This window comes from Bactrocera dorsalis, chromosome 5 (genome assembly GCF_023373825.1).
Source record: "Bactrocera dorsalis isolate Fly_Bdor chromosome 5, ASM2337382v1, whole genome shotgun sequence".
In the NCBI taxonomy this organism is placed as follows: domain Eukaryota; kingdom Metazoa; phylum Arthropoda; class Insecta; order Diptera; family Tephritidae; genus Bactrocera; species Bactrocera dorsalis.
In genome coordinates, this window is record NC_064307.1 from 33,954,657 (window position 1) to 33,976,292 (window position 21,636).

The 21,636-nt window shown below is 36.4% G+C and overlaps 3 protein-coding genes across 5 annotated transcripts in view; 2 read left to right on the top strand and 1 right to left on the bottom strand.

Moving 5' to 3' along the window:
- LOC105227137 (putative uncharacterized protein DDB_G0277255) overlaps positions 1–21,636 on the bottom strand; it is a 151,859-nt gene that overhangs the window by 17,520 nt on the left and 112,703 nt on the right. The window lies entirely within an intron of this gene.
- LOC125778996 (putative gustatory receptor 77a) lies at positions 2,608–3,907 on the top strand. Its single transcript, XM_049459262.1, has one exon. It carries the CDS (start codon positions 3,008–3,010, stop codon positions 3,782–3,784), a length of 777 nt encoding a protein of 258 aa, XP_049315219.1. The 5' UTR covers positions 2,608–3,007; the 3' UTR covers positions 3,785–3,907.
- Positions 3,787–12,865, top strand: LOC125779000 (putative gustatory receptor 77a). Its single transcript, XM_049459270.1, has 2 exons — positions 3,787–4,264; positions 12,527–12,865. The coding sequence occupies exons 1-2, from the start codon at positions 3,917–3,919 to the stop codon at positions 12,704–12,706; spliced, it is 528 nt and encodes a 175-aa protein (XP_049315227.1). The 5' UTR covers positions 3,787–3,916; the 3' UTR covers positions 12,707–12,865.

Consider the following 21,636-nt stretch of genomic DNA (forward strand, 5'->3'; position numbering starts at 1 on the left):
TTACCTTTATACGCCAGTTGGCTAGCCATTCTTCGACAAACCTTAAGTGCTCGGCTAATATTCTTGATGCTATTATGTGGCATTTGTTACGGCTCACTATAGCTGTGTCGTCCGCAAAAGTAGAAGTTAATACATTGTTAGCTGTTGGAAGATCTGCTGTATATATGATGTATAGTGTTGGGCCTAGAACACTGCCCTGGGGTACACCAGCCCTTATCTGTCTTTCATCAGATATGAAATCTCCCACTTTTACCGTAAATTTTCTATTTTTTAAATACGATTCAAATGTTTTATATAATTCTGAAGGTAGAATATTTTTAATCTTGTATAAAAGGCCCTCATGCCATACCTTATCAAACGCCTGAGCCACGTCTAGAAATATAGCTGAACAGTACTCTCTGTGCTCAAATGCTTTTCTTATTTCGTTAGTAATTCTATTTACTTGCTCAATCGTGCTATGTTTTTCACGAAACCCAAATTGGTGCATTGGTAATATATTATTTTCGTGGAGGAAAGGAGTCATCTTTGATAGTAAAAATTTTTCAAATATCTTAGAAAGACAGGGTAGAAGAGTGATTGGTCTGTATGAAGACGGCTGTGTTAAGTCTTTCCCAGGTTTGTCTATCAAGATGATCTGCGACTTTTTCCATGAATTTGGATAGTGTCCGAGATTAAAAATTGCATTGAAGAGCAAAGAGAGCACCTTTACGGCAATATTTGGTAACTCAATTAGCATTTTTGGGGTAATATTATCATGTCCTGGTGATTTTTTGGGGTTAAGTTCTTTTATTATTCTAGTAACTTCAGAAGTAGAAGTCATAATAGACACATGCGACTCGTTTGCGGTATTGGGCAAGGTTGGCAACTCAAAGTTGTTTTTTGGGCAATGACATAATTCTGCCTAAAATAAGCATATAGACTGATCAGTAATAGAACAAACATTATCCATGCAATAGCCCAGCCTTCAGCCAGATGAGACGAGATAATCCACTACTCAAAATGCTCAAACTGTAGTGACCTGGGTGGAGAAAAATCCGGTGTTTTTACCAAGTCCCCTGAGTTACTTGATAAGACTTTATTTATCACCACCCGGTTGAACAATGGGCCTAATGATGGCCTAAATAAGGCCGCCTGAGGTCTAGCGCTCGCGCGCCTCCATTTTCAACCAACCAAACAAAGAAAGCATACTACCGCAGACTTGTATCATAACTATGTACAACCAGTTTGGTTGAACAAATGTACAATTTTTTACTACAAAGATTGCCTTTTATATTTCAGAATTTGGCAGCACTACGAGTAGTTTTGCAATCTGTAAATCACAATTTTATCGTAAAGTTTGGCATGCGTACTCAGAACTTTTGGCATATGAGCGGTATTTGTGTTGTTTAGAGCAACTTAAAATATTTTTGTCGACAAAAAAAAAATGGAATTAAATCGCGAATATTTTCAAATGATTATTTTTTACAACTTTCGAAGTGGGTTAACTCATCAGGAGTGCACAGCTGACGTTATTTAATTTTTCAATCAATGGTGACTTCAAAGAAATTCATAATAGTAAAATTTTTCGCGTAGGCCATTGTAGTCCTAGGGGCACCGTGCATGGTCGGTGTTATTTCGTTAGGGTAGAGATAAATACTACACAACTAATTGTATGTAATGTGATGTAAGCTAGAACAATTGTGATAAGAAATTTGTACCCTCAAATAATAGAAAGGGTGATCCATTTCGAGGTTCCTTACTTTTGTAAAGCGAAAAGAAAGAAACTTCATACCTAATGGAGAATGTTTATTATCATTTGAAAGAATATTCTTTGGCATTTCTTTTTGGAAGACTATCTCTTTCAAATGAAGTGGCGCCGGCTTGTTGAAACCGAATATCGCCGAGATCTCGAGCTTCAATTTTCGGCAGCAAATATTCGATTACCATAGCGATGTCGCTTAGGAAGGTCACAAGCTGTACTTTGTACACTTTCATTTTAAGATCTCGACGTAAAATGCGCCAAGTTGTTCCATATGTCAGTCCGAGTTGCTGCGAACAGCGTCAAATCGACTCTCAACGGTCTTCGTGTACACTCTCAGCAACGGCTGCTATATTCTTCACTGTGAGAGAATATTATCCTTAAGTGAATGTTGGGTCTCAAGATGGGTGATGGTGTTGCGAAAAGTACGCTCAGTAGGCTGATTATGTTGACCATACGTTGAGTGAAGCGAGCGAAAAGCATTATTTACAGAACGTGAACTTTCGTAATAAAATTGAACGATTTGTGAACGTTGTTCAGGCGTAAGCCTTTTCATGATGAAATGTGAAACAATACTGAACAAAACTAACATGACAGCTTGACACGAGTCACGCGTGATCTGTCAAAAACAGGCTATTGTAAAAAGTACATCTACTTGGATCAAGCGTTATTAAGGTAAATGTAGTTTGAAAATTGTAAAAGCATTAATTTGTCGGATATCAGTGAACACATAATAGCAATTTTATATCCAACCCAGTCCCAATTTAAATTAAATCGAGCTTGAAAGTTTCGGGGGGTGGTAGGTTTTCAAATATGTAAAATAATAGTTTTGTTTCATTTTCTTAATTGAATTAATAGTTTAATCAACATTGGAATTTGCATTACATACGAGTGTCTATAATGGAGCTATAAAGGGACAATCTATTGTTAATCGATTGGAAAGCTTTAAAATGCTACAATGAAAGCGCGCAATCTATCAACAGCAAAGAGACATGACATTTGCACACATAAATTATGGACGAGGCACTTAACACAATTACACAAACAATTACATGGCGCTCCAACAATGGTATTGAAATGTGAATTCGATATCTGCGATTAACAAACCAAACGCTGAAACAGTTATTAAAAGCTAAAGAACACAATGGCAATCAACCAGTAGTAGAACAACAGCCGAATCGAAAATTTTAAAGTCGAAGTGCTGCCGGAATTTAATCTTAAATTACGCGACGGCAACCATAACTTTTAGTTAAGGGCAGTATCGTCTGTATGCAACAGGATTCTTTTCAACGCTACTTCAACAGTAACTTCATTGTGGATTGTATACTACAAGGTGGCTACCGCGTGAACACATGGCTGGGTATAACCGCCTATGTATACCAACGCGCAGTGCCACATAAAAGGCGAACTGAACGGCAACATCGACACGGTGGTCGGCGATTTAAATTTCGGCAAAAATCGCGACCGCCGTTAAATACGCAAATCTCCCAAGTGTATTTTTCGCGCCCATTACGCTACTACAGCCTCTTCATTCTGCTGATCGTAATGTTCTCTTTGGAATTTGTGGCGCGTACAATGTACTTCAATCAGGTTTTTCTCCGCAACTCAGCAGTGCTGTCCTTTGTCGGCTTCAGCCGCTTCACATTCTTGCACATATGTGTCATCGGCACGCTAATACGTCAATACCGCAAACAACGGGAGCTCATCACGTGCACCAATCGCATGCTGCGTTTGCAGCGGCGCATAAGCCGGATTGCCAGCCAGCTGGGAAGCAATGCAGGACACATCCCATCGCGGCCACAATATGACAGATACACGGCGTTCATGTTATGTTGCAAGCTGATACCGTTACTATTGTCACCCACATGGACTATATTCATTGTGCGGATAGAGCATGTGCTGCAGCGTCCCGTATACCTCGTTGCGCTGCTCATCCTCTACTATTGCCAGCTGGCTTTGCAGTTAACGCTCGGCACTTACTTTGTGAACACCTTGATATTGGCGCAGCAAAGCAAGAAGGTGAATACGCTATTACGAACAGTCTAGCAACAAGCCGCTAAGTATTCGTTGCACTTGCGGCCATTCAATACGCGTTGTCGATATCAGTTTCACACGCTGGTGTACATAATAAAGCGACTGCGCGCCGCTCACGAGGCAAATACTCAAATCAGTGGTTCAATGACGCGCCTCTATGGTCCTCAGCTGGTGGCCTTTCTCGGTTTTGTGCTAACCGAATGCACTGTGCAGTTTTTCGTGCTCTACTACACATCGTGCAGTCAACATGCTGCATTTCCATTTAGACCAGCGCAACGGCCAGGAGGAGAACCCTGTCATATAAGATGGAATATATGGGCAATAGTTTACGTCTTTGGCCTGCTCAGTGACATGTGTTTGGTTGTCAATGCAGTACATCAACTACAATCACGTGTACAAGCCACACGAGTCGTGCTGGCGGAAGGTAGTGCTTGTTTGCCGTTGTTGCAAGCCATGTGCCGCCATTGCAGCGATGTACAGTTGGCGCGTACGGTAAGTAAACGATAGAAAATATTATTGTTTTTATACCCTTGCAATATGTTGATGCAGAGTTTAATAGTTTTGTTCACGGTTGTTTTCCTTTAATGGGCAAATGCATTTTTCCGAAAAGGAAGAAGTCGCACGGGTGAATGCGGGGACTGGTTAATGGTTAAAATGTGATTTTTAGTCAAATAATCGTCCTTCGAATGTTGGATTCTGAGCAATTTTTGATCGTCAGTCAATTTGTGCGAAACAAACCGTGCACACACCTTTCGTAAGCCCAAATGTTCGGTCAAAATGCGATAAACCGATGTTTTAAAAATGTTCAATTCCTTTTCCATGAATTTCAATGATGAATTTGGCTGATTCTTGATGAACTCACGCACAGTTTCGATGGAATTTCCGGTAATCACGGATTTTGATTGGCCCACATGTTGATCATCATTTATATCCTCACGACCGCTTTGAAAGCGTTGAAACCACTCGTGCATTCTGCTACGAGATAGGCAATCATCGCCATAAACTTGTTTCATCAATTGAAACGTTTCGGTAAAAGTTTTATCATTTTTAATTTCTTGCGATTCAGTTTTGGCTTTCCAACAGGATACGAAATAAAGTTTGAGCTTTGTTAGCTTTTGAATTCTTTTTGAAACAATAAATGTATAGTCAATTAGGTAACGTCAAAGTTTTAGTGCAAAATTAAATGTTGAGTGTAATTATGTGTGGGGTCAAATAAATGGTTAAAGCAACTTTTTTTAACCCAGAAATAGGAATTTGTCCACTATGAAAGAATCTTAACACTATCTGGCAGGCGTCAGAAACCATGTTAGCGCAGGTTTGCACTACAAGCGCTGTCCGTTTGTTTGAGCTTCTGGTTTAGTATGTTCGATTCGCTGGAGAGTAACGGTAAATATTGGCTATGTATAATTTAAAGTTATAGCTAAGAATTTGTCCTTGATTTCGGGCAAGTGACCTTTGCGGCTAGCTCGAATAAGTTCCAGTTCAGAGGACGAATTCTCGACCACCTTTTGCAGCAATTGAAGCTGTATGTCAGGGCTTGTCTGCGTAGACAAACGACTTTGCTTCGTTCCACAAGAAATAGGCGAGCGGCGGGAAATCGCACAATCTTGGAGACCACGCCACAGGCCAGTGATGCGAGATGATGAGCTCACCTAAAGTTTCTTTCAATTAAATTGTTGTTTCGTTGGTTGCATGGCGTATGTTGGAACCAAAGATTGTCCACATCTACACACCCAATTCAGATGTAAAAGCCAATACTCAAGATTAAACAGCTTTCCCCATGGACTGTAATATTATGACCGGCTTCATTTGAAAGAAGAAATATGGACAATGTAACGTCGTCTCAACAATGGCTTGCGGATTGTCATAACTCCAAATGTAACACGTTTTTTATGCTATATAAATCATAATTCCCTCTTTTTACGGATAGCTTCACGCATAATACCCAATAGTATTCTTTGTTGACAGTTTGGTCGGTCGGTAGGAACTCGGTGTGCACCACACCTCGATAATTGAAGAAAACTGTCAAAATAACCTTGATTTCTGACCTGTTTTGACCTCAGCTTTGCCATGATATTCGGGCAACTGATCGTCTGTTTCCTTGTCTAAGCATGGATCCGAACCAATAGTGCTTTCACTTTTCTTAGGCCCAAATGATCTTTCAAAATGATTTTCACTCAACCCTCCGATATTCCAACGATACCAGTAGGATCTCTGACTGTTAATCGTCACTTCTCAAGCATCAACTCCTTTATTTTATTAACGTGTTCATCATCAGTTAATGTTGGTGGTCGCCCTGGACGTGGTTCGTCATCAATGCGTTCTCGACACTCTTTGAAAAATTTGTACCAATCGAAAACACCTCATCGCGGCAAAAAATTATAATAATATTTATAATAATTTTGAACGTTTCGGCACCAGAAATTAGATTTCAACAAAATTTAATGGAACTTCTTTGTTGAACAATTTCACTCATCGCAAAAATCGCCGATTGCATTTTAGGTACTTCAGAAAGACAAGCGTATACTAACCACTAATGAATATTTTTATGTGACATTTGGCACAGATATCACTGACAGTCTTATCAACCTAGGAAAAAAATAATTCGACGAATGGGTTTTCGCGCGAAATTTAAATTAAAAATTCTTACGAGTACTACTTAAAACCCACAGTAGTAGTTAATAAACAAATTCTCAGTTGCCGTTTTGTATTATAATAGTATAAAAGTTCTTTATACTCTAGCTGCCTTACATAATATGGTTATCAGTTTTCTGCTCAATTTAACTATCTGAAGCTATCCAAAGAGGTTATAAGTTTTAACTTTTTTGCACAAAGAGGGTGGTCGGCTTTACCGACAGTTGATGAAAGCCTTCGCTCTAATTCCTTCGCGAGCCGATAGAGGGAAGCTTTGTACTTGATGCATTGTCAACAAAGGTTCAGTTGTCGTTAATCTTTTGAAAGAGAATCACGTTAAACGCCATGAGTGCTAAGTACGCGTCGCGTTACGAGGCTGTGTTCCTTTGCATCCACCCGAAAGGTCCCAAAATGTCGCAATCAGCGGCTACTAAATATATGAGAAAGTCGAAGGCATTTGTACAGATACAGTGATATATAGTGGCTAAAAATGACGATGTTTCACCAGAACGTGGTTCGATAGGAAAAGTGAACAAAAAATATGAAAACAGGATAGCGAATCTGTTTTCGCGGAATCCTGCTTTATCGCTGCGGCAAGGAAAAGCAAAAGAAAAAAAAGCAAGAGGTTTAGATATATCCTACGAAACTATCCGAACCCTTTTTCATACTGATGATCTGAAATAGCTCAACACAATGAAGAAGCCTCTGTTGACTGAAAAACTTGTGACAAAGCGACTCGCTTGGGCGCATGAGAATATTGATAGAGATTTTGAAAATGTCATCTTTACTGATGAATGTTCTATATGGGCACGTTCTGTCCTCACGCGAGCCTGGCCAACTTCCACCAATAGGCTTGTTCAGCGGATCGTAAAATATGGAATAAAGGTGCATCTTTGGGGCTGCTTCTCAAAGCTGGGGTTCGGCACTTTGTACCTCTTACTGACAACCTAAAAACTCAATCTGGCATCGTTACATTGAATTGTGAAATGTGTGGACACATATTAAACAGGAGCTTCTTGGAAAACGCACATACACTTTGAAGCAGTTGTCTTGCGAAATTGGTCGGATCTGGAGATCCTTGCCACTATACGTCGTCAAATTAGTAGAAAGCATGATTGGACATATTATTGACCAAATTGCATCATTGTTTGTAATCTGTAGAATGTATATATAAATATGAAAGTTTCATAAACTTGAGAGACTGTAAGTACTCTAGAGTATGCCAGTTATGATATTAAATAGTCTTCATAGCCTCTGGCTACCTACATTTATTAAGTTTCCTAATGTTCCACAGAAGTTAGGCTTATTTAAAATTATTAAAAGTCATATTACTTAGTGATTTCCTGACATTTCCCTACATGAAGTACTCTCCTTTGTAATCAAACATATTCAGCAAATACTTAAATTAAAAATATTGTTAGCACGTGCTCTTCCTGCCAGTGTTTGCTAATAGATGAGAAAATGTTCACTTTTCCATTAAATTGCAAAACCAAAACTCATTATCTAAAGTGGTCACTGTCGAGCTATAAATTATAGGTTTCCGTTGTTGTGAAACTGTCTAAATAAGTGCTACTCTCAGAACTCAACTAGCTCAGGTAGAGTAACCGTGTTATATTTAAATAATATGAATATTAATATTTTTGAACTGGTTTGAGGAATATACCCTTCATGACAATTATTTATTTGTTAATAAATTGTTTCTTGCTAGTCTCCTAATTGTAAACAGAATGTACAATAAATCATAAGTAAATTATTCGCCCGAAGGAAATCATGCAGCCGACCACTCGTTGGCATTCTCATTAATACAAGTGAAGAACCTCTCAACCATAAGCACAAAGAATCAAACTTGATACTTAAATATGTATTTACTTTAGTAAAACTACAAGAATTACTTTGGATACCCGAGCGGTCATCATTCAAAATCTTTTGGTAAGATAAACTTTATTTTATAACATATTTTTTAGGCTGCCACAGTAGCTATTTTCATAGCCACTTACCTTCCTGGTAGGTATTTTGGCTTAAAGCTTTGTGCGAACTCTGCGATACTTGTGTCACGCAGCCATCGCAATTATGCGCACCCAAAGCACTTAATCACGTTGCAAATTTCGCGATTTATAAACTAAAATCGTGAAGGCAGAATAAATATAAATTTGAAACTCGCGCGAGCGCTGTAGTCTTTGCAAATCAGTGCTCAAAAGAAAGTTACGCGAAAGCGGAGCAACTAAAAATGGGATACCGAAAAGCGGAAAAACTGCGGAAAGAAATTATAGTTCTACAGCCACGTTGCATTTATTATCTCGCATTGGGTGTTTTCTATGTCGCGAATGTCATAGGCATCACGACCTTTAAATACGAGCGGAAAACTGCGTACTCGCGGCGGCAACAAACCCAAGCTCTACGCTTAACCAGGCATCGGTCACATCACCTTCGCTTGCGCCGCTCACGCACACTGCAGTGGTACAGCAGAGTTTTGTTGCTACTGATCGCTGCGGCGATTCCTTTCGTTCTCAAGATACTCTTTAAAGACATGCATTTCCTTACATTAACCAGACTGCTCGCGTTTGTTGGCAACATGCGGTATGTATTGACACAAGGACTCATCATTGTTTTACTGCTCATCAACTCTTGCCGTCAACGCCGTTTAATGCGCTTCCTCAACCGCCTGCTACGCTTGCAACGACCACTGCTCGACCTTGCAGGCTACCTGCGGATGCACAGCGTGGATGTTACGCGGCTGCACAGCCTCGATTTGACCACTTGCATCTTATTGTGCGCAAAAGTTGTGAACGCATTCTTGCCGTTCGTGTGGACGGAATATGTGATACGCAGGGAGCACGCCACACAGCGTCCGAGACTGTTCGTTGCGCTGATTTTCAACTGCTGCTGTATGGTGTTATTGCTTATGCTAATGGTGCTCTATTATATATGCGCTTTAAGAGTCGCCAACTACGGTCAACAGATTAACACGCTCTTGCAGTGTGCGCTCGCCGAAGTTAAAGAGCATTTGGAGCAATTGCGGCCGTTCAATGCCAAAGAACGCAATAGGATTCTGTGCCTAAGCACGGTCATTAGCCGTCTACAGCGCTTGTATAAGCGGAATGCGGCGCTTAGCCGTGAGCTGGTGGCGATATACAGTCCAGCACTGCTGGTTTATGTCTGCTACGTGATAGTGATGTGCACGGTCCAGCTGTTTGTGTTTTATTTTTTGACTTGCAGTCACAAGGCTGGCATTTTTAAGACCGATGGCACTATAACGCCCAAAGACAAGTGCTCTTCGCCCAACTTTGTGGGTGTGATTCAGGTGTTGACTATGTTTACAGATGTTTCTATACTTATGTGGGGCACATATGTAATGCAGAAAGGTTTTAGTGCTACGAATCTTATTGTGGCTGAAAGCAGCATTAATTTACCTTCACCTCGTAGCATGTGCAGCAGCCATTGTTGTGAAGTACAACTGGATACCGTGGTAAGCTTATACATATACCATATAATTAAAATAATACAACAATAATGCGAAAGTGAAAGTGAGTTCAAAAGTGAAGTTTTAATGTTTTGTATACACCACCCGACTCAAAGTCTGTGGAATAAAATATGAATGAATCGACGTCCGTCCTACAGACTTGGCATAAAATGATGTGAAAATAGCTGCAAACAATCTGAGCATGTTCCAGCTAATTTCTAAAATAATCGGCGTGTTAATGTCATCATATTCGTATCTCTTTAAGAGGGTATTCTAGTCTAGAAGTCAAATTTTGGGCAGTTTTTTGAATTTTATTAAAAAAAAAAAACACAAAAATATTTTTACTATCCATTTTTTTATGGTGTTTTTATTGATATCTTAAGAATATTGAAAAAAATGTTACAAAAAAATATTAAAAATTAAAATAATTAGGAGGGGGGGAGAGACAGGTGTAAAAAAAAAAAATAGCGCTTCCTGGTGACATTGATCCTGACTCTCCTGGTGGTCTGAAAAAAAGAAATTCTTAATCAGTAAGGATGCTGTTATAGTCCCTACCTCAGGGAACACGAAAATTTTTTTTTTCGAAAAATGGCGACTGGCTGAAAATAAAATTCATTTTTACGCTTTTTTTGAAATTCCTGATTTTTTTTAAATTACTAAAAAAAAATTTGAAAAATTTTTACACGATGCTGGTAGGAACGATAAAGGATTACATAAAGAAGGTTCACACAAAATTTCAAGTAAATCGGTTGTATAGAACTTGAGATAATGCCGTTACCGTGTGGAAAACAGTAGTTTAGAGAAAACCGCGTTTAAAAAAGTGAGTCTACCTACCTACCGGGCTAGGTACTGCGTCACTAAAGTAACTGTTGCTCTTAAAATGATTTTGGTTTTTCAAAATCGTTTGGAGGATATGTTCTTAAGCGTCCAAGCTTTAAATATATGAAAAAAAATCGAAATTTCTTCTTCATTCTTTTAGCTTGATACATTTTACCTAGCAATTCTGTAAAGCGTCTGAAAAAAGAAAACTTGTTTTTTGGAGGTTTCCGTGACTACAATAACCTCCTATTCCAGCGCGTGACCTTTTCAACCTTTTCCAAATGATCTTTGGAAAAACCTTTGATAAGAACCAATCCTACGTTTGCGCACCAACAGTATTTCACGCTGGATATGAAACTCGCGGTCTTTTTAGGTGTCTACTAACTAAACCATCTCATGCACTTTCAATCGTCATTACTAAATCATGTACTTTTGTCACGTAATTGTTACCGTTTTCCGGGCACCTGGGTATAGTTCATCAAAACGTAGCCATCTAAGAGAATATGCTAGACGATAGTAAATTTTCCTTTTTCTCGCATCTTGTCGTCTACAACTAAAATTTCATGAAATGTGATCGGAAATAATATTATGAAGCCATTACAAGTTTTATAATTGGAGATTATGTTGTCAACATTTCGTGTTAGTAATATGGTACTGCAAACCCAACCCCATGGGTTATATAACAAACCCTTTAGTTGAGCTTCTTCTCGAAACTTTCGAAATTTGGTTCTTCTATGTCTAACCTAACCTATAAGGACAAGGTAACAAATGTGTAAGCTAATTTTCTTACAGTAAATTATAGAAATTAAATAATTAAATCTGAACTACTTCGGTGTGATCAACCAGATGTTGATTGCTGCTCAGTTTAGTTACATAAGTTTAAGGCAACTATTAAGGTTTTAAGCCCAAAAACATACACTTTGGTTGACCTTTTGAAATTCGATATTATGGACATCAACTCAACCGCTCAAAAACTCTAGTAGAAATGTTGTCAAACTTCAACTCCTTTATGCAAATTGGTTGAACTTTTGAAATTTGGTATTATCCATATAAACTCAACCAGTCAAAAACTCCAGTTGCAATGCTGTCAAATTTAATAATTACTTTAATATGAACTACTTCGGTGTGATTAACTGGACGTTGATTGCTGCTAAATCACGTTTAAGGCCCCTAATACGGTTTTCAACCCAACTGTACTTTGGTTGGACTGTTGAAATGTTTTCAAATTTCAACTGTTATGCACTTTGGTTGTATTTTTTGAATTCGTTATCATCGATATCAACTCAACTGTTCAAAACATCCAATTGAAATGTTCATCTTCAATTTTTTTATGGTATTACAGGTTTCAACTCTGTGTCAGTGAGGTTGACTAGCGTATCAAAAATTTCAACTGCTACCAGGTAGTTGTAGTTGAAGAGTATTGCATTTCTTTTAGAAAATATGAATAGAAAATTTAAAATATGTAAAAAAAATATATTTATTTATAATTTTCAACATTTTTAATCACTTAAGTTGTACAAATACATAGAAAGTTGGAAATTGTTTCGGGTTCGTGAAGAAAAATCACGAAACTAGACGAGGCAAGCGACATTTTGGAAATACAATTAAGGGACCATAAGAAGTGTTTCGAACATATAGAGTCGATACAAGTTACAATCTACTACTCCTAGGAATATAAGTTTTAAGTAAAATACAATTTTTTGATACTCAGTTCTCTAAAAGCGCATTAGAACTTTACTCTGGAACTCAAAATATTATAACTTCTTCTTCTTTTCTTTTTTCTTCTTTCATGCCACATATGGTTGACGCGCATCAAATTGAACAACTACTGATACTAACAGTTGGCCGATTTTGCTCTCTATTTGCGCATGGATAATCAACAACAACCTAAGATTGGGCGACGCTACGTTTCTGTTATGATATGTGGCCTCTTTGCTATGGAACGTCGTTTGATATTTGTAATTTTGCAAACAATCCTAAATTATCTGCTCATACTTATCCAATATGACAAAGTTACTTAATAAAATGTATTATTATCCTTTAATCACATTGTTTTTTGTAGGCATTGTAAATATGTTACGTAATAAAATACAAGCTTAATGACGTGCTTCACCTTCTACGTATGTATGTACTTACAATTGCGTTGGGTGGTGTGGTAAATTATAGCTTATGTGGGTATGGAATAAAAAGAAAAGCGGATTCTAATCTTTCGTTGAAATATTTTTTTTATTCTTTGGAACTATTTATTTATAGTGATACTCATATTACTGCATAGATAATGTAACGAAGCTTTTTGCTGTCAATGCTTCTTGCAGTTTGCTAAGGTATACTCAATAAATTAGTAAACTGTGGGGCTCTCTACGATTCGTACTTTATTTGACTTTATCTAAAAATGTATTTTATTTTTACAAATGGTACATCCGCGTTGTAGTGTCGTCACCCGAGGCGTTTTGGCATAGTAGCGGTTTAACATGGCAAAGCAGTCAGTGAAGGTCGTGAAGTCATCGAAAGCTTGCCTCTTGCGAATCGTCCACTCAATTCTCTTAATGACGACAACCACGAAAAAGTTAAGAATACGGTACTTAAATGAAGCCGTGTTGACTTCAGAGAGATATCAGGGATCTCAACATATTTTATGAATCGACTCAACACGTTTCGGATAATGTCTTTGGTATGAAGGTTAAAAATGTTAAACTCGTTTCAAAAGTTCTCAATCTTTTGCAAAAAATAAGTCGAGAAGTGGTCGCAAAAGGAATGCAGCTGATATCACTGCATTCATCAAAAGCATCATTACTGGTGAAGAAACTGTCCAACAATTTAATAAATGACGCACCGAAAATTAGTTGAAACCATGATCTGCGCAAACTCACCGTCCGCTTGCTTGAATTCAACGAGTTTTCAAAGTTTTCATTTGTCTTCTCCTCGTGCCACTAATTGCTGTTGTGAGTTGAAGTTGAAGGCTGTGGTAAGTTTTATTTTTGATTACTGTTTACTTTATACTACACAAATCCTAATATTTCCTTTTCACGTTCGTAATTGTAAAAACTCTCTTCCTACGCCAATTATATGAAAAGCTACTCATAATCATATCCTTATCCAGATCTACTCTAAAATCATATTTGTATAAATTTATTTAATTCATAACTCAGCCACTGCAACATATTTTTTCTGCTGTTCAAATTTTGGTTTTGGTACATATGTATGTATGTACGTATATTTTATTTTTATTATTCTTTTTAATACACAAACGCGCTCCTGGTAATGTAACTACTTATTCATTATTACATGCTGCTCTGTAATTTTCCTCAATCCAAATAACGACTTTGGTGCTACGTATGAATTATGAACCATCTGGCAGCTGTCCCTGTTGCTTTGTATTTACATATGGATCATCAGCAGCAATATACTTGTAATGTTGGAGCTATTTGCTTTTTTTATGGTTTGTGAGATCTTTGCGCTCGAGCGTTTATTTATATTCGAGATGTTTGAGACAATTTTAAATTACCTAATCATATTCATTCACTTTGAATTGAGCAACTGAACAATGAATAGCTTTTTCGATTTGCTGGAGTGTAACGCTTGACGAATCGACGACAGCTATTATGTATATTATATCTGTGTGCTTATCTATATTGGTCAGATTTAAGAACATTTTGAAGAAATAGCTGGAATTATTGCTTTTAGTACTTATTGCTTATTACTCGATTTTAAGACATTAAATAATTATGTTTTATATAATGAATGATTTTATATTATATATAAATTTCAATGGTGTATTATTCAGTATCTGCAATAAATTAGTTCGCCTGATTCTTGTAATAACTTACACTGCTTTACAAAATTTGAACTTATTTTTGACACTTGACAACTGATATAAAATTTGCAATGTACTAATGACAATAACAATAATATGTGTATGAAAAAAATTTACTCGTCTGGTTATCTTGTGACATCAAAACATTTTAGAGAAATAATTGCTTAATATTGAAAAAATGCTTATGATTTTTGTCAATATTTGGCTTCTGGGTCTCTTTGAGTCTCAAACAATAATCTGCTTGTATTCCTGTGCTCCATTTCCCTTACTAACGTACTCCTTTGTCCTGATAGAACCTCTCGTCCAACATGCATACATATGTATTTTTTAAGGACATATCGAGCCTTTACCGCCATTATAGCGGAAGCGACAAAAACCAAACTTTACAGGAGAAGGTTTTTTTTAAATACTTTTAACCATTAATGTGGTAGTAATTTAAAATTTCTCATACATTAATGCTATTCAGACATTTACATATATAATTGAAAAAAAAATAAAATTAATAAGTATTTATGCTATTTATGGCGCTTACATTATTTTTACTGTTCCAATCTAAGGTTATTTTGGCGTTTACGATAAAAATATCTACTAAAGTAACTATGTCTAAGGAACTGTATTTGGTAAATACATAAATACGTATTTTTGAAGGTTTTTAATGAAATAGTCATAATTATAACTGAAAAATATATTTATTTATATAAAATATTTGAAATATTTGTTAAACTTATGCTGTGTATATATAAAATAAAGTTTTTCTTTAACTTAACACCACGTATTATTCCATCATAGTTGTTAAACAAAATATTATGTGTAAATGAAACATATTTATATTAAAAACTCATAATCAGATGTACTAGGTACTTATATAAAATGAAGTAATTTGTTTTTAATGCTCCTTATCAGAATCATCATCATCCGTTTCAGCTAAAGCATCGCGTATGGTTCCATCATGGCTCATATTTAAATATTCTTGATGGTATCTGCTTGGTATTATATTTTTATTGCATAGCTCTTGTAAATCTTTGTATTTAGCAGCTGAAATTTTGAGCTCTTCAACGTATAAAGATGTGGGTCCTTTTTGGACAGTAGCTCTGTTTGCTCTCGATCTGATGATGGAATCCATATTAATTTCGTAATTGTCACTATCTTCAAAAAAACCGTATTTAAATCTAACAATAGGATTGTTTTTATTAAATTAAACAACCCTTAATAATTTAAAATTAATTTTTAATTTAGCTGGTAATAAAGCATGTGAAAACGATTTCCAGTCCATGAAGTCTTCATACTTTAAAACATTTACAATGTAGCTTTTAGGATTATATATAGCATTAGTAATAATAGTTGGCCACTCAGAAGGAGCCCATACTGTTTTATTACGAACAAAACTTTCGACAGTGCTGTGAATAGAGTCCACAGGCATCATGGTGTGCCCAGGTAAAAGATAAGTTATCTTTTCTTGTGTAATTTTTATTGCGGTTTTCAAGAAATGAATTAACATTGATATCATCGCATGGTTTCGATTTTGCCCAGCACAGCTATCAGAATATAAATCAACAACGCTATGGGTACCGTTTAGCTCTAACATATTCAAATACTTAAAAAGAACTGTAACTATTTCATTACATCCCCTTTTCCCTTGGGATTCGCCCCAAACGTAACAATATCCATCCCTTGTGCCGCTTTCATATATACTTTCATTATAACTAGAATGCATATTTTCTCGAGTAATATAAAGTCACACTTTTGCCATGTGGAGTATTGAGGACTTTTTCTAAATCAAAGCTCACGCATAAGGAGTTTGAGTCATCTAATTTGCTAATTTTTTGGTCTTCTAAAAACAATTGCTTACATTTTTCTTTATTCATAATGTGATTTTTATATTCAGTGGTTTCTTCAAAAATATTTCTGTCCTCAGGTGATAAATTTTTGAACTTCTCACAAAAAGCACATTTATCTTTCTTAGGCAAGTGGAATTCAATATTATAATTTGTTTTGAAAATATTACGAAATACTCTTTTTGATAATACTGATGACTCAACATTCTTTTCTTTCAAGTGATCAACATACAGTGTATCCAAAAACGATATGTTTTGAAATTCTTCAGGTAAATATACTTTAGTGCTTTTATTGCGGCAATAGTGGGATGGAACAGCAGGCAATATCTCAATGAACAATTTTAACTGTGCCACTTTTACTTCATCAGATTTATTATGAGGACGAAGATTTTTCCTGCCTGCGCGAGTGGTATTCAGAGTATTATTGTCGCTTGCACGACATGAAATTGTGCGCAAGGCACTTAAGATAAAAACGCTAGGTGTCGCTTACGTTAAGGTTTTAAAAATGTATGTATTTACGATAATTTTAGCACTTGCTTTAACTTTATAACGGTTTCTTTTTGGAGATAAACATCAACAGTGATAGGTCCGTTACGTCTTAAATTACTAGTTTCTATAAAAAACTCATTTTCGAAAAAATTGTCGCTTACGATAATATGGCGGTATTGGCTCGATATTACACCCTAAAGCTTTGTATGACATTATATTAAGTCTTTGTAATTTTCCGATTTATGATTGGACAACATTGACAAAACGTCTCCAGGCGAGTTTTCCCTGACCTTCCAGTTTTTCTTCAAAGCTGTTACCCTTTATCAGTTTATAAATATACTTTTATTTGGTTGCGGTTGGGAAATTTTTTCTTTGAGATATGTATACTACAAAGCCACTCACGTAAATGTCTTCATATTTTGAGATTAGGTAATGTAACTGTGGTACAGGTAGTTCTGCACTATTTAGAATGGGTCTGTTGGCCGAAGACAAGTTTGAATACCGGCTATTGTTTAAGTTAAACAAAAATAACAATACCTTACATCATCCTTTGATTTGGTTCAAGTCATTGAAAGAGCAGATGCCTTACTATTGCGGGCAAAAAACGAATCTTTTATTTAAGTTTCCCGCGAAAGCCCATTATTCGAAATATTTTTCTTCTAGATTGATATGACTGTCAGTGACATTAGTGCCAAATATCACATTAAAATAATCATTAGTGTTTATTACACATATGCTCATCTAACTGAGGTTCCCAAAATGTATTGGGCGATTTTTGTGATGAGTGAAATTATTAAACAAAGAAGTTTCCTTAAATTTTTTGTGCGGAAACGTTCAAAATTATTATATTATTATTATAAATGTTCGTCGCGAGCAGGTGTTTTTGATTGGTACAAATTATTCAAAGAAGCCGGAGATGGCCATCAACATAAAGTGATGATCAACACCTCAATAAATAAAAGGGAATTGGTACATGAGAATCAACGATTAACAGTCAAAGGTTTTACTGGCATCGTTGAAATATGGGAAGGATCAATGAAACAATGCTTGAGACCAAATCGGCCGAATATCGTGGCAAAGGTGAGCCAAAGCCGATAAATCATGTCAACATCAAGGTTATAGTGACAGTTTTCTTCGATTATCGAAGTGTGGGAAACCGTTTTGAGTCAATTAAAGACATTAAACGTAAATCCCTAAGCGTGTTTGAGGATTGGAAAAAACGTTGGCACATGTGTTGTAAGTTAAGAATTTTAAAATTATGTATGACCAAAGTTTTACTATTTTTTGCTCATAGTAGAATGTCTGGATTTTTGTTTAGTTTAACTTATCAGCAGTCTCACACACGTCACAAAAAATTTATGCGGAACCTAGGATTTATCTTGAAGTTAATTCTCCACACACTTTTTATACACTGTCTTGTATGCATACCTTTATAACGAATGTTTTTTAGACATGTGATTTTAACTGATGCAATTTATTCGGATCGGAGTTGGTCTTTCTAACAACTGTTGGAGGGGCCATTAATTGAAGCATCTTGATTTGGAAACCCAACAAGACGACACCACATACCATACAACCAACGAAGCAGTTAATTTATTCAAGGAAGCTGTGGGAAGATAATACGTCCAATAACTTTGTAAAGGTTCACCTGGGTCCTCAAACGTCTAGTAGTGACCTTGAAAAGCAAACAAAACCAATTTACGTCGTAGTAGCAACCCTGATTCATTGAACTCAAAGTCCACATAACAAATAAGGTGGATTTGTCAAAAATGTTCAGCTGTGAACTATAGTAAAAAAGATTTGTTAATGATTGGAAAATCGGTCGAAATGAACAGTTATTTATGTAAAATAAATTCAGAATCGTTTTTATAGGTATATCGATTGCAAAATGTATAAGAACTCCATAGTCATTTTAGCCTGATGCTGTTCATGTTATTTATTAATTATACCTCTGCTGCGACAGAGTTCTCAAAACTTGTACATATTATATGCCGACAATATACAATATAAAATCGTTACTAATAAATTTTTTGTTTACGTAGCTGTGCAGTTTTAGAACTTGACTTTTAAAAAAACTCTCTTGCCTGCCATTACTCGGGTAATTCCGTACGTATGCGGATTGCACGCCTCGCGACAGTTAGGAAATAAACTTTATGTGAGACTAAAAAGTATAAAATTATTTTTATCCTTGACAAGCTAACTTGGACGCAAAAGCAATACTATTTATACTACTTGGAGAGCAATACAATTTATTAAAGAAAACTGCTGTGGTTCTTTTAACGTTCCAGTTCAGTTTAAAATTGGTTGTTCGGGATGAAATTAATATTTTATTTCGTGGACCAATCTTATCAACAAATAGTGGTTCACGAACTCTTAATACTGATAATGAACAAGATATACTAGAAACAATTTTCCTCATTTAATCAAAAATTTTGATTTCCACAACAGACATAATTTTCCATTTGAAACGTATTTAATAATTATAAATGTATCACAGTGAAAGCTGTCATAACCTGTTTTGAACTAATCATGCCCTATATTGATTACAATAGCATTAAATTTCACATAAGAGGCCAATAACAGTCAATGAATTTTCTAATCAATCAGATTGCATTACCACATTGTTCGCCATGGTTTTAAATCAGCTTATCATCTTTGTGGAATATTGCATGTGTATATACTATATGTATATAGGTATTTGGTATTTATGTAAGCATGTGCATGCGCAGATTATGATATCACTGTAAAAGTATTATGTTGCCTTGCTGCTCCAGTGGTGATTGATATTATAGATTAATGACGCTTTTCGAAATGGTTTATGACATATTATATTATGGATGTGTTAATTGTAGAATTTGTTGCAAACTTTTTTTATCCTGTAAGCATTATTAATTTATAAAAAGAAATTACAATGAGTAGTAAAAATTAAATAAAAATAATATGAAAGTGTAACCAAATATTTTACACTCTCGTAAGGATCAAAGCCGGGCAAATACCTTCGATTGTTGGCAAAAATTCATATTAAGGAATGTTGCGAAATAATTCAACTTTCATTATTCGATGAAAGCGTGAAAAGATTACAATATTTATGGTTTAATAATTAAATTATATTCGAGGTTCCCAACTTCTTTAAAGAAAACTTCAAATTTAGTGGGAAATGTTCATTATCATTCGAAAAATGATTCTTTGGCATTTACTTTTTAAAGATTAGCTCTTTCAAATGTTGGCGTCTCAGATGGTCTATCCGTTTAACTGGCGAATGACTCGCGTGATGTTTTGCTTCAAGGCCTGAATCGAAGCGATACATTAGACTTTACATATACCCGCGGTAAGGCATGCCTGTCGTAAGAGGTGACTAAGATCCTGGCCGCCAGTCCAGAGTTGTGTGGAAACTCAACTGGTAGTAACTTCGGTTACAAGGTCTTACCAGAGACTTTAACCTGGTACCACGGGGAGCAGTAAGCCCTTGGAGGTAAAACTCCTTTGTAGAGATTCGTGGTGGCTGTGGTTAAAACCCAAATCGCGGAAGAACTGACTTTGTCAGTTCAAATGTGGAGTTGCATTGCAACCTGCACATAGTACGGAAGAGGTTTTAGATGGGCCTCGAACCCCACCAAGGTGGTTAGTGTGTCCATGCCACACTGCCGATTGGTACTGAAAATCGTTACCCAGTTTTCAGGGCGCTGATCGACGCATAGTATTGATCCGTTGTGCTTCTGAGCACCGTGGATTTAGGCCTTCGCAGGTAGGATCCCACGTAAAATACTCTCGACTGTTTACATATCCCCGCAGGAAAAAGTCGAATGATGTGATATCACATGATCTGGGTGTCCAATTGACCGGCCTAAAACATAAAATTGTCTGCTCACCGCAGTGTTTTCTCAATAAACCCTTTGATTGACGCGATGGGTGGGAAGTGGCGCCGTCTTGTTGAAACCAAATGTCGCCGAGATCATGAGCTTCAATTTCAGGTATAAAATAGTCGATTATTATGACCCGAAACCGCTGCAAGAACATATGTCCAAAGTTTCACAAAGATATCTCAATTTTAACTCAAGCTATTGCTTTCACGGACGGACGGTTATCAGCATTCAATTGGTCTCATCATCCAGATCATTTATATTTATACCAATAAGTGTAAAATCCAAACTAATTCAGCCGAATATTATTTATTATTATTATTTTTAAAACACCGAGTAGTCCATAACGAGTATTTAACAAGAACGCTCAAAAAAAAATATGCAGTAACATAGTGTGTGCCAATAATGACGTAACTTAAAAATATATAACCGAGATTTATTTTTCACAATTGCAGTTTCGTTACATCTTCGAACATTATGTCGAGCGCCAATTACTAATAAATGATATGCAGCGCTGTTAGACGGAATCGTACTGAATCATATCCTGCAGAATTCAGAGTGACACTAACACTTGAGCAGTAAAATACAATTACTTGCACAAACACTTGCACAAGCAAATTCTCAGTAGCGAAGCTATTTACCGTGTATGCGACAAGCAGCTCGCCACCCAAAATCGGAATTGGCGCCCATTAACTCATTCTTTCATGTAAACTGTTGGAGAATTTCTTGCAGTAAAACACTGGGGTAGTAGGAAAAAATAGTAGTCGCCTACCAGAGAAGGCGACCAAGGGCTCAAAAAATGTGAGTTACTAGTCGAATTGGGAGTAACTTAGAGACATATATATTTTTAGAACTGACGGCCAAATAAACCGTTCTAAGTAAGGTAAGTACTGTCAGTGAGGAGGTACCAAGGTACCATTTCCCAGACATGACAGTACCATGAAGAGGAATTT